This window comes from Lepidochelys kempii, chromosome 3 (assembly GCF_965140265.1).
Source record: "Lepidochelys kempii isolate rLepKem1 chromosome 3, rLepKem1.hap2, whole genome shotgun sequence".
Lineage (NCBI taxonomy): Eukaryota > Metazoa > Chordata > Testudines > Cheloniidae > Lepidochelys > Lepidochelys kempii.
The window spans coordinates 146,261,619-146,281,668 of NC_133258.1; the positions used below are offsets into that span (position 1 = coordinate 146,261,619).

A 20,050-nucleotide genomic window follows, 5' to 3' on the forward strand; every position below is an offset into this window, starting at 1 on the left:
AGTGTAACTTTTTTCCTACAAAAGAATTCATGAAAAAACTTGATTTAATTTTTTTAGTAACTCAGTCTCCTAGTGGAACAGATGATTCATTGCTAAGGGGATTACATGCTGCTAACCAGACCAACCAGCTGATCATACAGTTGTCCTCCATACCTATGCTGAGTGTGTGCTTCAACAAACTCTTTTCCATGCTACAAGTCCATCATGTTCAGGTATGGAATTATGAACTTTCAGAACTTTGGTTAATACAGTACTTATTGCTAATATTGAGAGAGGAGTGTTACATTTCCCCATATTCAAAGTTTTAAACTATTGAAAATGGAATGGGAAAAGTACCTGTTAAGTAGATGACTTTTTAAGTTCTCATGTACAAATAGAGATAAAATAAATTATTAGGTATCCTAAATACTTGTCTACAGAACATAACTTTTTTTAACACTTCTGTAATTAAAAACAGTATTGGATCTTTCACTGTAGGACACTGGATACCTCAACTAGTGATGAATTTCACTAAAGGTTAAAATTACTTAACATTTAATGGTCCTGATTATGTAAGGGCCACACGATGGAAAAGTGGAGGCCCGTTTACATGTTTTGCCCTTGCATGTGCGCGCACACATGCAAATTCAACAGTATGCCCATGGATACTTCGGGGCCTACCTTTCAATTTATATGCACATTTGTAGTTACTGAGCACATTTGTGTGCCTCCCCACATCAGTTTAAATATTTAATCGAAAGTCTATTGCACTAGCAGATTTTGAATAACATAGTCCCATCATTGCTTTTGAGTAATGAAAGTCACTGGCTTTGCGCATTCCAAAAGTTATATGCTGAACTTCTGCTGAGATATCTTAAATATTGAGATTGTCAGGCTATATGTAAACCATTCTTTTCTAAGAGAAACTTGGAGCATAGATAATTCTTAATTGTGTTTAAAATATAGAAATAAAAAAGCCATTGCCAGACTAGAGTAAAAGTACTCATGTACTATGTTAAGTGAGGTTTAATTTTATTGAAATTGCTGTACATCTATTCGAAGTTTCAAAGCTCTTCTGAAGAAGATTGTGCTTAGTTATGCTTGTCACCAGAGTGTGATAGCAGAGAATGTAGATAAGATAAATGACATTTTAAAAATCAAAATAGTCTGTTTTTCACACTTCAAGGTGTAGAAGTACAGTTCTGTTTTTGCTGATTTGTTATTTTATATCAGCTATTTATCTTTTTTTATTATTTTCAGCTTGAGTCGCTTCTACAGTTATGGCTCACATTAAGCCTGAATTCCAGCTCCTCTGGGAGTAAAGATAATGGTGCTGACGTTTTCCTTTATAATGCTAATCGGATACCTGTAATTTCTCTGAATCAAGGTAAAAATATTCTAGAATGGGATAATAGGTGTGTAAACAGCTAGAATATGATTTTCACAAGTAGCTAGTGTTGGCTTAATGCTCCCATTGAAATCCATGGTAAAACTCTCTGCATCTTGTTTTCCAGAGAATCCTCTGACTTTGTTTTCCTTAACATAACCTCTGAATAGCATTCAAAAAATTTATCAGAGCATTCTACCAGTTTGGCCTTTTCTGGAAGGGTGGAAGAAACCATCACAGGATACTGCTCAGAATTAGTATTATTAAATTTCAGTGGTTAATATGTTGCCGTTCTATCACTTCTGTTTGTTCTGTGAGGACTTTATTTGGAATGCTCTGCTTGCCAGAAGCAGGAGATATATCTGACATCCTTCTCTAGTCAATATGATTCTGTGGCACCTTCTTCTGCCCCACTCACTCCAATCAAAGGACATGGGAGAAAATAAGGTCTTTGAACTGGTTAGTCCAAAGAAGGTGGAGACGGGAACTTTTTTCTGCTGTTTCAAGTGCTCAGTGCTCACTTTATATGTTTGATTACAAATATTTGCACTGTAAAAAACAAAAGAAATACTATTTTTCAATTCCCTTTATACAAGTACTAGCTCTTTATCATGAAAGTTGAACTTACAAATGTGGAATTATGTACAAAAAAACCTGCATTCAAAAACAAAACAATGTAAAATTTTAGAGCAGGGGTGGCCAACCCGAGCCTGAGAAGGATCCAGAATTTACCAATGTGCATTGCCAAAGAGCCACAGTAACATGTCAGCAGCCTCCTATCAGCTCCCCCCGCCCCCAGTGTCTCCCACCCGCCAGCAGCACCGCCGATCAGCACCTAACTCTCCATCCCTGTGCCTCCCACCCGCTGCGATCAGCTGTTTTGTGGTGTGCAGGACCCTTGCGGGGGAGGGGAGGAGGAGGAGCCGCAAGGGCACAACAGACTCGGGGAAGGAGCGGGGACCTTGGGGGAAGGAGTGGAGTGGGGCAGGGGCCTTGGGCAGAGCCAGAGATTGAGCAGTGAGCACCTGTACCACATGGGAAAGTTGGCGCCTGCAGCTTCAGCCCCGGAGTTGGCACCTATGCAAGGAGCCACATATTAACCTCTGAAGAGCCGCATGTGGCTCCAGAGCCACAGATTGGCCACCTCTGCTTTAGAGCCTACAAGTTCAATCAGTCCTACTCCTTGTTCAGCCAATCGCTCAGACAGACAAGTTTGTTTACATTTGCAGAAGATAATGCTGCCTGCTTCTTGTTTATAATGTCACCTGAAAGTGAGAACAGATGTTTGCATGGCACTGCTGTAGCTGATTACGGGTTCTGCTCAATAACAATCCAAAGCAGTGTGGACCAACACATGTTCATTTTCATTATCTGAGTCAGATGCCATCAGCAGAAGGTTGATTTTCTTTTTTTGGTGGTTTGGGTTCTGGAGTTTCTGCATCAGGGTGTTGCTCTTTTAAGACTCCTGAAAGCATGCTCCACACCTCATTCCTCTCAGATTTTGGAAGGCACTTCAGATTCTTAAACCTTGGGTAAAACCTTGGCAGAATGTGGGTAAAACAGAGCAGCAGACATCCAATTCTCCCCTAAGGAATTCAGTCACAAATTTATTTAATGCATTATTTTTTTTAATGAGCGTCATCAGCATGGAAGCATGTCCTCTGGAATGGTGGTTGAAGCATGAAGGGACATATGAATCTTTAGCGCATCTGGCACATAAATATCTTGCGATGCCAGCTACAACAGTGCCATACTAACCCCAGTTCTCACTTTCAGGTGACATTGTAATTGGTTAGTCTCTAAGGTGCCACAAGTACTCCTTTTCTTTTTGTAATTTAGAAGTGGGCAGCATTATCTCCCCGTAAATGTAAGCAAACTTGGTTTCTCTTAGCAATTGGCTGAACAAGAAGGTAGGATTCACTGGACTTGTAGACTCTAAAGTTTTACATTTTTTTTGCTTTTGAGTGCAGTTATGTACACTGCATTACATATTTGTAAGTTGCACTTTTGTGATAGAGATTGCACTACAGTACTTGTATGAGGTAAACTGAAAATGCTATTTAATCATTTTTACAGTGCAAATATTTGTAATAAAAAATAATATAAAGTGAGCACTGTACACTTTGTATTCTGTGTAGTAGTTGAAATCAATATATTTGAAAATGTAGAAAAATATCCAAAAATATTTAATACATTTGAATTGGTATTCTATTGTTTAACTGTTATTAATCGTGGTTAATTTTTTTGAGTTAATCATGTGAGGTAACTGCGATTAATCGACAGCCCTAGAAATAAGCAAAGCATCCTTCATTCAGCCTGTAACTGCTTCCTGCCACGTTCACTAGTGAATCCTCCATGTGACCTGAAATCTGCAGTGAACATGTTATTGGGGATTTTGCTGCTGAAATGACAACCCCACAGCATATCCCGAGGAGTGGATTTTGAGCCACACAGGAAAAGCGGCCTTGTTGTAGAAAAGTCTTAACCGTGCTAGCTCCTGAAGCACTGAAACAGATCAGTCACTGTCTCATTTTTTCCATTCTGTAATTTGGGGCTCTAGTTTAGTGGCAGCCTGGTATGAAGACATACCTCAAATTTTTGTCAATAATTGTGGTTAGCCTTTCTTTATTTAAAAAAACTACAGTATTCTTCAGCAAAGATTCAAAACATTAAAGCCTACATTAATGAAGTTGCATACTTCATAGCTGTAGAATGCTATAATGTATTTCTTGAAAACGAAAAAATCATTTTTTTTCATGTGCTACCTTTGTTTATAAGATGGAAGGATTTTACATTGACATTATGAAAAATTCTACTTGTGTTAATTCATGTACAGTTTCTTTTAAATGCACAGGATTATTATCAAAAGAAATGTAATGAACTTTCATTCCTAATATAAGTTCCTGATTATTACCTTTTGTTAAGGGCTCAGTATTTTGAAAAAATACAGTATGTTCTTCTTTACAGCATCAGTAACTAGCTTTCTGACAGTCCTGGCCTGGTATCCTAATACCTTACTGCGGACATGGTGCCTTGTGCTTCATAGCCTAACTCTTATGACGAACATGCAGCTTAACTGTAAGTTTTCTCTGAACGTTGTTGTTGTTATGATGCTTGAAAACTAAATTACAAATGAAATAAAGTAAAATAAAAAGGTTCTTAATAAATGCAGGGTTTTTTTCAGGGAACAGATAGTGAATTTGGTGCCATTCACCTGCAGGGTGTCTGACTTTTACACAGGATATGTAGTGACTTACTATTAATCCATACTATGGGTGATGTCATGTGTGGAATAAATAGATGATTTCAAGTATAGTTCATCTAACAAGCTTCTATTTAAAAGAGGATATTCTTACTGAGCATATCTGCTCCTTTCAAGCTTACCTACTGTCTTCAGTGACACACATTTTTGCTCCATTTTTTATTCCTGTTAATACTGCAGAGTTAACAGCACAAAGAGAGGGGCTGAATTCTGTTCCTTCTTGTACATCATCAGAATGGCATACTAAATCATTTATGCTGTTCATGTCCCCCTGTAAACAGTAGGTTCTTAATGATGGCAACATTTTTATAACTGGTGATGGAAGGGAAAACTTAGCTTGACTTTCACTCCCTTGAGCTGTCCATTAAAAATAGGGAGAAAAGAAAACCATGCAAGGTAATTTAGCTAGATTTTTTCCCCCCAACATAGTATATATCCATAATACCTCACTACAGTGGCATAACAAGAACTTTAAAAAAGTTTAATTGTTACATTTCTATCAATCTATAACCTTCAGTGTAAATCCTCTGTTTTTGTTAACTGCTTTTAACTTACTGGTTTTTTTGGTTAACATTTCTGACTTTTTTTTCTTTCATGTGAATAGACACCCTTGTATGCTCTTCTAAATTTTTACAATGAAGTAGGGCTTGAACCAAAATGTACTTTTATTCAGATGTTGCCGAGTGGAATGCAACTTAATTCATAAAGCTATACTTCATCAGCACACATGCAGTTAAATCTACTTGATAAAATAACCCTTTAAGATATAAATATTTTTGTAACCATTTTTTGACAATCCCTTAGGTCATTCTGAATATCTGGTGACATCATTTAACAGCAAACGCAGACAGGGAATTCCAATAAATTTGTTGTCAGTCCCTTGTTGAAAGTGTTAGTGCTGATTGAGAAACTATAATTAAGTATTTCTAGGACATCCATTGCTGTCCTGTCTAAATGTCACACTAATAAATCTCTTCTAAAACACTTGATATTTTCGAAGTTCTTTACAAACTTTTAATTAACCTATGAGCCCACGCAACATCCCTTTGAGGTATGTAAGCTATCTTCTTCCCCTTATCCCTTCATCTGGTGTAGAGTAATTGTTCCAGGATCTGCCATTTTCCTCTATTTGAGGTGATATTAAGGTCCACCTGCTTACCTTCTTCTCTGATACAATCCATCCATTGCTTTCTCGGCTTTCCTCAGGGTCTCCTGCCATACTATCTTACACCGAGTCCTCTTTCTTTGAGGCAGGTAAACATTGTTGTTCCCATTTTACGGATGGAGAAACCAAGAGGCTAAGTAACTTTCCCGAGAGTACCTCATGAGTAAATGGCTGTTTTGAGACTATAACCCAAGCTGCCAAACTCAGTCCCGTGCCAAATCCACTACACCAAACTGTTATGGAGTTCTTCCACTTCTAGTTCTTTTTTTTTTCGGCTTTTACTCTTTCCTCCCTCCTTTTTGACCAAAATGATGTTAGTACCCTAACTTCTCTAGCTATGGAGTTATATTTTTTTTGTTCATGGTGCTGCATCTGGAACAATTTGTGAGAGGGAATCCATAGAGTAGGCCTCACCCTGCAATCCTACAGGCTTCTAGTGTCTCAATTTTTCATCTTTTTATGGAATAGGAAGAGAAGAAATTCTTTTTACTTGTTTTTCTTTCTTTTAGCCACAACAAACTATCTTTCTTTTCAGATGGAGAGCATGAGTGTCTTTTCATGATAAACATAATTTGAGTTTGGAAAGCTAGTACCTGTTTTCTGTACGAAGGCAAGAGGCCAGATCTTGCCTGTACACAAGTCAATCCAGGGTATACCAGACATACACATTTCAAACCTTGTTAGGGGAACACAATCCTTTTTATGTTAAATTTTGTAAACACTCTATCTATTGTTTTAGCAATACTCTGGAAATTTATAGGGCTATATGAGCTTGTCATGTCAAATCTTGTAAAGATTTAAACTTTGAGAAATAACATGAGATTATCCCTTTTTTGGATCGCCTCTTGATTTGTTTTGTAATTGCAATGAGGAAATTTAGTCTTGGCTCTGAGTATACTTTTCAGTGCATTTAGAGAGGGAGAAATGATCTAAGGTTTGACACTGATGCAAGTTGGAGAGTTCAAATGGTCTGGTTGCTCAAACATGAGGACTTCATTTCATTCTTATATGTTATTGAATAACCTCTGAGCGTGTCAGTTTCTTTGAATCGGTTCCAACAGACTGGAGGAAAGATTCTGTATTCTGTTGCACAGCATTTCAATTAGTGTGTGGAAAGTCACTTTCTTCTTTGCATTTTGATCCGTGTGTGTATTCCACTGAGAGTTAAGCCACAGGCAGTTCCAGGAGCTGCTATGAACGGTGGTGGAAGAACTCCAACTCTCCTTAGATGAAGTCCAGAATACACAGCATAAGTTCTGGGACATCCTGAAACCCACAGGATTCAGCCAGATAGGACTTCTGGTGAATGAAGCCATACTGGAAGAGGCATGAGTTAAATGGCATACACTGGCAACCTCCTACCCCCAACAGATCTGAGAAATGTGACTTTGTCCTGGCAGAGAAAGCAGAGGTTTTTTTTCCCACTTCCCTCCAAACTGCCTGGTTGCTTAGACTGCCACAGAAAGATGTAGGCAGCAATACCCAACAGTCACCACTGATAAGGAGGCCAAACATGCTGGGCAGGAAGGTGTTTACATCTACTAGCCTCCAATTTTGAATACTGAACCATCAAGCAGTGTTAGCTAAGTATGATCTAAATTATTCAATGTTCCTTGGGACTAATTATCCCAGCACAACAGGGCTTAATTTCAGGCCTTTATCAGCGAAGACAAGCTGGTGGTCAGAACTGCACTAGTGTCTGTGGTTGATGCAGCTGACGTTGGATCAAGGTCAATGGCAACTGCTATCATGATACGCCAGGATTCAGGGCTCTCTCTTCTGGGTTTCCCAGGGAGGTCCAGAACACTGCAGAAGACTTGCCCTTCAAGACCCTATATGAGAGGGGAAAAAAGGCTGGGGGGTATATCCATGAGAGGAGGAGAAAGGCAGCCAGGACAGATCCTTTGCTGTAAAGATGACAAAACCAGCTTATAGTGCCTCTAGGCAGACAGGAGAGAATCCTCAAAAGAACCAGCAGGAAAACTTTCTTCTTTGAGTAGTTGTCCATGTGCCTCCCACTCTGTGCACTTGACATTGCGTACAAGATCAGTGTCTTTGAATAGCAGTGTCTTTGGGGCTGCACCTGCACCTTACAGATATTTGCACCATTAACCTTCATTATTGAACTGATTAGAGGATTGATTCACATTCTGATTAGTAACTGGGAAAGCTGCTGATCAATACTGCGAATGACTGTTAGTGATTACTAGACATGTATGAATATATCTGTGTCAATATGGCAAAAGATGAAGGAAGTGGTAGGAAATGAAGAGGACTGACACAATGAAAAACAAATAATTTTCCTAAAACAAAATGTGAATATTGTTAGGAGTTGTTAAATAGCAAGATAGAAAGGATTCTTGTTCATCTCAAAATGCAGAAAAAATGTTTCTTTGGATACTCTAAGATAAAATGTTTCCTTGAATAAAGCTGTCTGTTGAACTAAAAGAGCAGTTCGTCAAGTTTTGATCTTGAAAGTGAGACTTTATGCTATCAGCCTCAAAATGTAGCCTCAATGATAACTTAAGTCACTGTTTCAGGTTTTCCAGAAGCACTACATCAGCTTCCTTCAGGAGCTGTATCGTAGTCTTCAACATGCCCCTGTGACAAAGTCAGGCCAGACGACTGCAAGAGTGTGCTTCTTCTCAAGGGTCTCTCTCAAACATATAGGCCATGAAGCAAGCATCTGGTCTCTTGGAGACAAAGGGATGCCCTGGTCTCACAATTTCAAAGACCAAAAAGCTGAAAGTACGGAGCAATGGAGCTCTCATCTCTGTTCTTGTGGAAGCAAATGAAGACATGATCAACTTGAAGCTGTTCTTCAGCAAACGTAAGAAGATCTGAAAACTGTCTTTGCTCCCTTCAGGCAGAGCACCACTGGGAATTTCAGTATACAGGTGGTTGGTCAGCACTGCCCTCCAATTAACATGTTTGGCATCTGTAAGCCTTGAGCCCTAGAATGTTATAGGCCCTTGGGTCACAGAAATATTGAAAGATGAAGATGAGCTTACTAAAAAAAATTGCAGGTTTTCTTTTTTTCTAACTTCAACTCCAGGTAATGCACAATGAGCAATTTAAAACACTGTACCCTGAATACAGTCCTCCATAAAAAGTTAACTTGCAGTTTCACTACTAAATGTTGCAAGTGGAAAAAGAGAAAAAAATTAAGGAAGAACAAAAGAATCACCACTAACATTACTACAAGATGGGTGGTTGAATGTGATATGACCAATCTTCCCAATAGCATTCAGTGGATGTTTCAGGAAGATTATATGTCTGTTTGCATCTGACTACTATAAAAGTATTGATTATTGCACACTTAGATCAAAACATAGCACAACAATATATTCTATAAGGAGGTACAGAATTTACAAAAACAATTGAATGAGTTTTTTGGAGATACTTGATAGGTTACTGGCTGACACTGCTGTCACTTTCCATGGACATCTCTCTTGATATAATTAGCAAAAAAGTGAGGGGAAAACACAAGAGAACCAAAAAATAAAAATAAAAAATTGAAGTTAGGGGCATTGCCATTACTTAACTAATAAGACCGATTTTAAATATAAAGGTCATAAATTGAGCCCAGAACAGAATGAGGCTGAAATTTGGCTAATGGGTGCATAATCCTGAGCTGCTTCATCCTCTTCCAGCATTAAAAAGGAGGAGACCAGTTTCTACTCTGAATCTACATTTAAAGGAGGTTGTTGCAGTTCATTGTATTAAAATGGTGAAAAGTAGTAGAAATAAAATCATGCAACACAGCATCTGAATTCAGATGAACTTTTAAAAGCTGTGCAGGCAGCTGAGCATCAGATGAGCATGACTTTATCACATTCAGGTTGGATTAGTTGAAACTTCATAATAGGTTACATACTAAAAAGAAAAAAGTTGATGTATCTTGCAGCAGATACAAAAGTCATGAGTCTAACTAGTTAGAGATTGTAGTATTTTTTTATTTGCAGCGTTAAACTTTATTTTGGACAATGTGCCTTTTTTATGCTTGGTATAAATATGTTTATGAAGAATATCAATGTGTTTTTTCATTTAATTAAATATTTTGGATGCGTGTGTGGTTAAAGAAAATCATAAACTTGTCCAGAATGATAGTATTGGTTGCTGCCAAAGTGAGCCCTAGAGTAGCAAACCATGTTTGTTTTCAGAGGTTCCATTTTTCCCAGCTTGGTCCTCTTCAACAATTTGCACACCTACCCTGCTGTTTCAGATTTGTCTCCCACCAAAGCAAGGCTGGCTTTCCTTCCTCTAGGATAGTCAAATGTGGACTACAGCACATCCCTTCTTTACTGTTTCATGGGCCTGATGCTGCCTACCTCTGAGGTCGAGAAGGCTGCTTCAGCCTGTTTTTTACTTTATTGAGGCCCAGTTTAGTTTTCTTCATCAGTCTTGGCTTAATTAATTGGACTCAAAACAATATTAGCAAATCAGTGTGAAGCATATGCTCCTTGTACCTCTGTAAGAATCTTTTTCAGCATGTGTTTGCTATATCTACTTAATATGAAAAATCTGTTATAGGTTGTAGACAGGCAACTTATGACAAAGGAAAACTACTCAGTGAAAATTCTTATCTTTTTGTCTTCCTCTTCTCCCTGGTCACTCAATAACAGACCTAAAAGTGGCAATTCTTCAACAAAAAAACTTCAATGTGAAACTGAAGAACTGGAATTAATTGGCAAACTGGACACCCTCAAATTAGGCCTGAATAAAGACTGGGAGTGGTTGGGTCATTACAAAACCTAAACCTAATTTCCCCCATACTAATTTCCCCCTGCTGCTACTCACACCTTCTTGTCAACTCTTTGAAATGGGCCACTATCATTACCACTACAAAAGTTATTTTTCCTCCCTTGGTATCCTGTTGTTAACTGAATTGTCTCGTTAGACTGACCTCACACTTCGTAAGGCAATTCCCATCTTTTCATGTATTTATACCTGCTCCTGTATTTTCCACTCCATGCGTCTGATGAAGGGGGTTCTAGCCCACGAAAGCTTATGCCCAAATACATTTGTTAGTCTCTAAGGTGCCCCAAGGACTCCTCATTGTTTTTCCTTCCATCCTGTTTCCCTCGAGGGATTTCTTTTCATGGCAAGCCTCTCCAACATTATAACTTTATTTCACTGCTTTGAAAGCTTTTCAGTTGAGATAGAAGTTGTCAGGATTTAATACTGATCTTGACCGACAGTACTTTGCCTCCTGGTGGGTGGAGACTGATTAGTTAGTATAAGGAAACTATTGTATAATGAAGAGGAAGTCTCTGAAAGACAGAATTACTCGTAAGTAGTTTTCCTTTTTCACTCATCTACATCCTTTCCAAGGGATAAGTTATTGATAAAATAGATGCCAAGGAAACTCTCAAATACAAAGAAAGTAAAACTTCTCCATATTTTTTTCCTCATCTCATCTATGGGATGAAGTCTGTATCTATCTAAATAGATGTTCAAGCCATGCAGTTTGGTGAAAGTAAGTAAATGTATCTATTCCAGTAGGGCTTCTACACTTTCCCAAGTCTTGTTGTAGTTGAGTTTTCTTAATCATATGTCAGGCACGTGAGTAAGTTTGCTATGTATTCATTAAGCTTTATTTTGATTATCTGATCTATTCTCATTTTACCTGTATTTCAATATCGCACTCACCCCCAAACTTGGAGGGTTTATTCCTATTGACAAATCTCCAAGTATATACAGTAGTTGCCGAAAGTGTGCTTTAAAGAGCAGATAGAAGACATAGTCCTTGCCTGAGAGACCTTAGAGTGCAGTTAAAAAACAATAGAAAAGACCTGGGCTGAGGAAGATCAAAAGTTAGAATAAATAGAGTTCTCGGAACATATTGCCTCCACAAAACTAAAACTTGCTTCTATCTAAAGAATATTTTATGGGCAAATTCAGAAATTGAGGGAGTGGACTGACTGTGGGACTTGATTAATGAAGAATTAAGAGAGTACTGTAATTAATGCCAGTCAGCATGGGTTTATGGAACCCGTATCCTGTTAAACTAACTTGATATCTTTTTTTTAAACGTGATTACAAGCTTGGTTGATAAAGGTAAAAGTGTTGACTTAATATACTTCGACTTCTGTAAGACGTTTGGCTGGGTACTGCATGACATTTTGACTAAAAAATAGAATGATACAAATTTAACATGGCACACATTAAATGGATTAAAAATTGGCTAACTGATAGATCTCAGTGAAATTGTAAATGGGGAATCGTCATCAAGCGGGTGTGTTTCCAGTGAGCTCTCACATGGATTGGTTCTTGGACCTATGCTATTTAACATTTTTAGTAATGATCTGGAAGAAAAAATAAAATCCTCCCTGATTAAGTTTGCAGAGGACACACAAATTGGGGGGAGGGGGGAGTAGTAAATGACGAAGAGAACAGATCACTGATATAGAGCAGTCTGTATCGCTTGGTAAACTGGGTGCAAATAAATATTATGCATTTTAATACAGCTAAATGTAAGCATATACATCTAGGAACAGAGAGTGTAGACCATATTGACCATATGAGGGACTCTTTCCTGGGAAGCAGTGACTCTGAAAAAGATATGGTGGTCATGGTGGATAATTAGAACCTGAGCTCGCAGTGTGATGATGAGAGCGAGTGCAATTTTTGGATGCATAAACAGAGGAATCTTGAGTAGGAGTAGTGAAGTTATTTTACCTAGGTATTTGACACAGGTGCAACTGCTGCCGGAATACTGTGTCCAGTTCTGGTGTTACCAGTTCAAGAAGACTGTTGATAAATTGGAGGGGATTCAGAGAAAAGCCACAAGAATGATTAAAAGATAAGAAAATATGCCTTATAGTTAGGGACTCAAAGAGCTCAATTTATTTAGTTAACAAAGAAAAAGATAAGAGGTGACTTGATTACAGTCTATAAGTTCCTATCTGGGGAACAAATAGTTGATGATGGGCTCTTCAGTCTTGCAAAGAAAGGTATAACACATCCAGTAGCTGGAAGTTGAAGCCAGAGAAATTCAGACTTGAAATAGGTGTAAATTTTTAACGGTGAGAGTAATTAACCACTGGAACAATTTACCTAGGGTTGTGGTGGATTCTTCATCACCAACCATTTTTAAATCAAGACTGGATGTTTTTCTAAAAGTTATGCTCTAGGAATTATTTTGGAGAAGTTCTATGGCCTGTGTTATACAGGAGAGCAGGCTAGATCAGTGGTTCTCAAACTTTTCTTTTTTGCGGACCACTTGCAAATTGCTGAGGGTCTCTGTGGACCACTTAATGATCTTTCCAAATGTTGTTTGTACCATGAGCTAACTATAGTAAAGTGTTTTGGATAAAAACGCTATATAAAAAACCCCAATCATAATTCACATTTTTTGTTCTACAAATAAAAGCACACAACTCCTATTTTAATATCAGTAGTATTACCTTTCTAATGTGATGGATGTGCCCTCTCTCCCCTGTCGTGGCAGCCCCCGAGCTGGGGCTGGGAAGGAGGTGGGGGCGGGTCTCCCTTGCCGTGGCAGCCCCTGAGCTGGGGCTGGGAAGGAGGCCTGTCTCTTCCCAGCAGCCACAACCCTGGAGCTGGGGAAAGTCACCTCTTTCTCTGGTTGCTGCAGCCCTGCACATCCCAAATTCCCCCTACCCCCTCTTCTCATCCCACTGCCCCCTCCCACTCACTCCCTATCCCCTCCCCCCCCCCCCCCCAGGCTACCACCTCACCTTACATATGTGTCTTGTCCAGGCACCTAATTAGTGGAGCCACACATGCGCAGCTCCACTAATTTAGGTGGGTGGCCCTTTATTCTCTTGTGTGCGGCCACCTTAGAGAGAACTATCCACGAACCACCTGAAAGGAGCTTGCGGACCACAGTTTGAGAACCTCTGGACTAGATGATCACAACCCCTTCTGGTTTTGGAATCTATGTGGTTTTTTTAAACAGTTGGGGATCTGTTAGATTTGGTGGTGGGGAAAAATGGTATACTCGGAACCTCAGTGAATGGTAAATAACTTATAGTAGCCTACTCCATTTTGAATAATGATGTATTATGAATAATGCATTGTGTGTACCAAGTATAAATTTTATTAATTTTGTTAGTACTTGCAGTTCAAATTCTGTTTTTATGTTTTTGTTTTTAGCTGGTTCAAGCAGTGCCATCGGAGCTCAGGAAAGTACTGCCCAACTGTTGGTGTCAGATCCCAACCTCATTCATGTTTTAGTGAAATTTCTTTCAGGCACTAATCCTCATGGAACAAATCAACACAGTCAACAGGTAATACTGCTAATTACAAAAACAGAAGTAACTCAGAATTATAGGTAATTATTTTACCTAGTGCTGTAAAACCTCATTATGTCCATGGCTTGCACCATCATCACTTTTATGGTGTTAGATGATTGTGATAATTTTTTCTGTGTAATTATTGTTCTTCTTCAAGTATATGTCCCTATGAGTGCTCTACCATAAGCTGTATGTATGCTTGTGTAGTCTCGATCAGAGACTGCAAAGTTGTGTCTGTCAGCCCTTGTCTGAGCAGTGCAAAGTGCTCTACATGAGGGTATATAGGGAGGCGTGAGTATATACCCCTAGGGGATGCCAGGGTAGACTTCTAGGCCACCCCAAACAACATGAAATATTGCCTGTTCTGCTCCAAGGGAGGCTAAAGCCACAAGTATCAGGGGGATGCCTGATAACACCAAGGCCCAATAGCCTTCTTTATGCTTTCCCACCTATTCTGTTAATCCTTAAGACCCTTTCAGGCTGTGCTGAGAAGGAGCAAGAGCTATGCTCATAGCACCTGTTTGGCTGAGACAGGTGTGGTAACCCCAAACCTCATCCATGTCTTGGAGTTAATGTCCCCTAGCTTGCCTTTCACAAAGGACCTATTGACACAGAACTCAGGGACCATCATCCATCCTAACCCCCCGCCCCCGAATCTGAGAGCATGGCTTCTAAATCACTCTCAGACATGAAGCTGGTCTTTTCAGATAGATTTCAGTCAGTTTTGTTATCCAGTGGAAAGTCCACTACTCACAAGACTTACCTCCAAAAATGGAAATGCTTCCAATTCTGGTGTCCTTCTCAAGCCTTGGAAGTTCTGCTTTCCAAGATCCTGGACTACTACCTATTACAGTACATCAGGCTGTCATCACAGCCTTCCACTCACCCATCCAAGGCTTCAGTCTTTGCCTATCCTACAGCAACCAGATTTCTTAGAATTGTTCTCTCTTGTTTGACACCTGGCCCCCCAGCAGGATCTCAATCTTGTTTTAAATACCTAATGGAAAACCTTCAAACCAATGACAATCTAGTCCCTCTTCCACCTCTCCCTGAACATCTTGTTCCTAATTGCCATCACCTTAGGAAGGAGAATGGGGGAGCTGGGCTAATGCAGCATACATCACCTTCTACAAAAACAAGGTTATGCTACATCCCCATCCTCACTTCCTTCCAAAGGTCTCCTGGAGCATAACGTTAACCAGGAAATTCACCAACCAGTTTTCTACCCAAAACCTCGTTTCTTCAGAGAGAAATCAAGCCTTCGTTCACTGGATGTCCGAAAGGCCCCTGCGTTCTATCTGGACAAGACTAAGCCATTCTAGGTCTCTCTCAGGCTATTTGTATCAGTTATAGATGGGATGAAGAGCCAGCCAGTTTTCACATAAAGGCGAAGTGGGGTTGCATCTTGACCTGCTATGAAAATATGGGGGTGCAGCCTTCTCGCTGAGTAATAGCACATTCCACTAGAGCTGAGTCCACATTTGTAGCTCTACTGAAGAACAAGCCCGTAACAGAACTCTTCTGGATTGTTTTAGTCTTCTCTCCATATCTTAGCCAAACGTTACACTATCTTACATGTTTCCAGAGATGGCTCTTTGGTGATGCAGTCCTTCCAGTTGTCCTGGACTTACCTCATCAGCAGCTTATTTCCTCACTGAGTTACAGCTTGGGAGTCTCCTTTGGTGGCGTACCTATAGGGACATATACTTGAAGAGGGAGAGGGTACTTATCTTACCGTAACTTGAGTTCTCCAGAATGTTTTGTCTCTGTAGGTGCTCCTTCTCCTTTCCTTTGGAGTTCTGCTTCATGGTTAAGAAGGAACTGAGTGGTGATGGGCTTGCATTTCCCTATATGCACTCATTCAGAGCATGAGGCACCAGCATACAAACACTACTTTGCAGTCTTCAATCAAGAGTGTGTGGGCACTCACACATCCTATGGTTGAGCACCTGCAGGGACAAATATCTCTAAGAACTCATAAGAACATGAGACCATCCATGCTGGGTCAAACCAGTGGTTCATCTAGCCCAGTATCCTGTCTTCTGACTGTGGCTGATTCCAGATGCTTCAGAGGGAGTGAACAGAAGAGGGCAATTTATCGAGTGGTCCATCCCTAGTCCCAGCTTCTGGCAATCAGAGGTTTAGGGATACCCAGAGCATGGGGTAGCATCTCTGATCATCTTGGCTAATAGCCACTGATGGAACTATCCTCCATGAACTTATCTAATTCTTTTCTTGAAACCTGTTATACTTTTGGCCTTTGCAGCCTCCTCTGGCAACAAGTTCCACTGGCTGATTGTGCATTGTGTGGAAAAAGTACTTCCTGATGTTTGTTTTAAACCTGCTGCCTCTTAATTTTATTGGGTGATCCCTGGTTTGTGTGTATGTAAAGGGGTACATAACACATCCTTATTCACTTTTTCCACGCTTTTCATGATGCTACAGACCTCTACCATATCCACCCCCTTACTCATCTCTTTTCAAACTGAACAATGCCAGTCTTTTTAATTTCTCCTCTTATAGAAGCTGGCTTTTTTGCATAATTTTGTTGCCCTTCTCTGTAGTATTTTTTTAATTCTAATACATCTCTTTTGAGCTGGGGTGACCAGAACTGCACACAATATTCAAGATGTGGTAGTACCATGGATTCATATCATGGCGGCATGAAACCTTTTGTTGTCTTATCTATCCCTTTCCTATTGGTTCCTAACGTTGTTAGCTTTTTGGACTGCCACTGCATATTGAACAGATGTTTTCAGAGAACTATTCATGGTGATTCCAAGATCTTTCTTGAGTTTTAGCAGTTAATTTAAACCCCATCATTTTAGATGTATAGTTAGGAATTTTTGACAGGTTTCAGAGTAACAGCCGTGTTAGTCTGTATTCGCAAAAAGAAAAGGAGTACTTGTGGCACCTTAGAGACTAACCAATTTATTTGAGCATGAGCTTTCGTGAGCTACAGCTCACTTCATCGGATGCATGCCGTGGAAACTGGGGTTTTACCAGCAGGAGAGTTTGTGTGTGTATGGGGGTGGGGGGGATGTGAGAAAACCTGGATTTGTGCTGGAAATGGCCCACCTTAATTACGCACATTGTAGGGAGAATGGTCACTTTGGATGAGCTATTACCAGCAGGATAGTGAGTTTGTGTGTGTGGTTTTTGGGAGGGGGGTGAGGGGGTGAGAGAACCTGGATTTGTGCAGGAAATGGCCCAACTTGATTATCATGCACATTGTGTAAAGAGTTGTCACTTTGGATGGGCTATCACCAGCAGGATAGTGAATCTGTGTGGGGGGGTGGAGGGTGAGAAAACCTGGATTTGTGCTGGAAATGGCCCACCTGATGATCACTTTAGATAAGCTATTACCAGCTGGACAGTGGGGTGGGAGGAGGTATTTTTTCATATTCTCTGTGTATATATAAAGTCTGCTACAGTTTCCACGGCATGCATCCGATGAAGTGAGCTGTAGCTCACGAAAGCTCATGCTCAAATAAATTGGTTAGTCTCTAAGGTGCCACAAGTACTCCTTTTCAGTTAGGAATTTGTTTTCCAATGTGCATTACTTTGCACTTATCAACGTTGAATTTCATCTGCCATTTGCTTGCCCAGTGAGCCAGTTTTGTGAGGTCCCTTTGTAACTCTTCACAGTCAGCTTTCAACTTAACTATCTTGAGTAATTTTGTGTCATCTGCAAACTTCGTCACCTCACTGTTTATCGCTGTTTCCAGATCATTTATGAATAAATTGAACAGCACAGGTTCTGGTACAGATCTTTGGGGGACCTCAATATTTACCTCTTTCCACTGTGAAAATTGACCATTTATTCCTTCTCTTTGTTACCTATGTTTTAACCAGTTACTGATCCATGTGTGAACCTTCCCTCTTATCCTGTGCCTGCTGCCTTTGCTTAAGAGCCTTTTGTGAGGAACCCTGTCAAAGGTTTTTGTTGTTAGTTTGTTGTTTTTTAAAGTCCAAGTATACTCTATCCACTGGGTCCCCCGTGTCCACATGTTTGCTGACTTTTCAAAGAATTCTCGCAGATTGGCAAGTCATAGTTTCCGTTTACAAGAACTGCACTGAGTCTTCTCCAACATATTATGTTCATTGATGTGTCTGATAATTCCTTTCTTTACTATAGTTTCAACCAATTTGCCTCGTACTGAAGTTAGGTTTACCAGCCTGTAATTGCCAGGATTGCCTCTGGAGCCTTTTTAAAAAAGTGGTGTTACAATAGCGATCCTTCGTCATCTGTTGTAGAGGCTGATTTAAACGAAAGGTTGTATACCACAGTTAGTATTTCCTCAATTTCATATTTTAGTTCCTTCACAATTCTTGGGGAATACCATCTGGTCCTGGTGACTTATTACTGTTTAATTTATCCCCAAACTTCCTCTGTTAACACCTCACTCCAGGACAGTTCCTCAGATTTGTCACCTAAAAAGAATGGCTCAGGTGTGGGAATCTCCCTCACATCCTCTGCAGTGAAAACCAATGCAAAGAATTTGTTTAAGTTCTCTGCAATGGCCTTGTCTTTTTTGAGTGCTCCTTTAGCACCTCGATCATCCAGTAGCCCCACTAATTGTTTGGTAGGCTTCTTGCTTCTGATGTACTTAGAAAAATTCTGACTGTTTGTTTTTGTCTGTATGTGCTAGTTGCTCTTCATATTATTTTTTGGCCTTCCTAATTATACTTTTACACCTGACTTGCCAGAGTTTATGCTTTCTTTTCAAGTTATTGGTAAGGTAAATAACCTTTTCCTTTGTTCATGCTGCTAGTTTCTTTATTTAATAGCATAACTCATGGATATGTTTTTTTCTTTTCTGAACTATTCTGGAGCATTATGGTAGAATCAAACACTACACAGTATACCAATGACTTGATATTCCATGTGAGGGATTTCCTAATAGCAATTTTGTTTTTAGATACAGTAAAATAATGCAAGTAAACCCCATTAACTGAAATCAAATTGGTTAGGAGGAGAACTGTTAATGAACCATTTTAAGATTATGTAGTTAAGTAAGTGAGGAAATATGAAAATTAAGATCCTCATATTGTTAACCAGCCTATATTACATATTTATTTACTGACTACTTCTAATGTATATGTTTCTATGTGAAAATCAGTTCAGATTAATGGGTTTTGTGTTGGATAGGCTACATTACTCATTAAAGATTAGAAATTTTCTTAAAAAGGTAACTGTTATGAAGGGAATAATCTATTTGTTTTCATCCAAGAACTGAACTTTTGTGGTGTTACTACCCATCGCTGGTGGTAGAATGCAAATAAGAAAAGTTAAGACTTGTATCCACTCAATGGAAATTCCACAGAAATTATTCCGGAATGCAAGCTTAGTTTCCATAATGCTTTTCTTATAAAACATTTTACAGTAATTGTATTTTAAACAAAAGCTTCCTCGTAGCATAAACAACTTTTGAAATCTCTTTTCAGGTTGGGCCAACAGCTACACAAGCTATGCAAGAATTTCTTACTCGATTACAAGTGCACCTTTCTTCAACTTGTCCTCAGATGTTCAGTGAATTTTTATTAAAGTTAATACATATACTTTCAACAGAGAGGTAAAGATTGAATTTTATCTTTAATACCCACGTTAATTTTTTTACTTCCAGAAATAGCTTTAGGCTGTCTATACTACAAATAAGTGTTTCTGTAACTAGGATGTGACGCTTCCATATTTATCCAATTGTGAATGAATCATGGCTGAAAAGATTTTGCACCTCTACACATACTATACTACCTAACCATATTTAAATGAGTTAATTTTGGGGAATTCTTAGCAGTACCTATGTGGTACCTCCTTCAGGTGCTAGAATGCCTGGAGTTACATGCCCACAAATCTGCATTGGCAGCAAGTGGAACAGTGCACTCAGGACTCTCCACAAGTCCTTGCATGAGGGACTGCAAATAGGAAGACTATATTGAGTGGTAGATGATTGGATGACACAACCTCCTCCTGGACTTGATTGGGGAACTTGTTC

The 20,050-nt window shown here is 39.4% G+C and overlaps 1 protein-coding gene across 1 annotated transcript in view; it reads left to right on the forward strand.

Annotated features, from left to right (window-relative positions):
- The window catches only part of BIRC6 (baculoviral IAP repeat containing 6), a 320,140-nt gene that overhangs the window by 120,119 nt on the left and 179,971 nt on the right, over window positions 1–20,050 (forward strand). Inside the window, 5 exon segments of the mRNA XM_073338417.1 lie at window positions 58–212; window positions 1,240–1,366; window positions 4,334–4,444; window positions 13,915–14,048; window positions 19,503–19,630. Coding sequence (XP_073194518.1) covers window positions 58–212; window positions 1,240–1,366; window positions 4,334–4,444; window positions 13,915–14,048; window positions 19,503–19,630 — 655 coding nt within the window.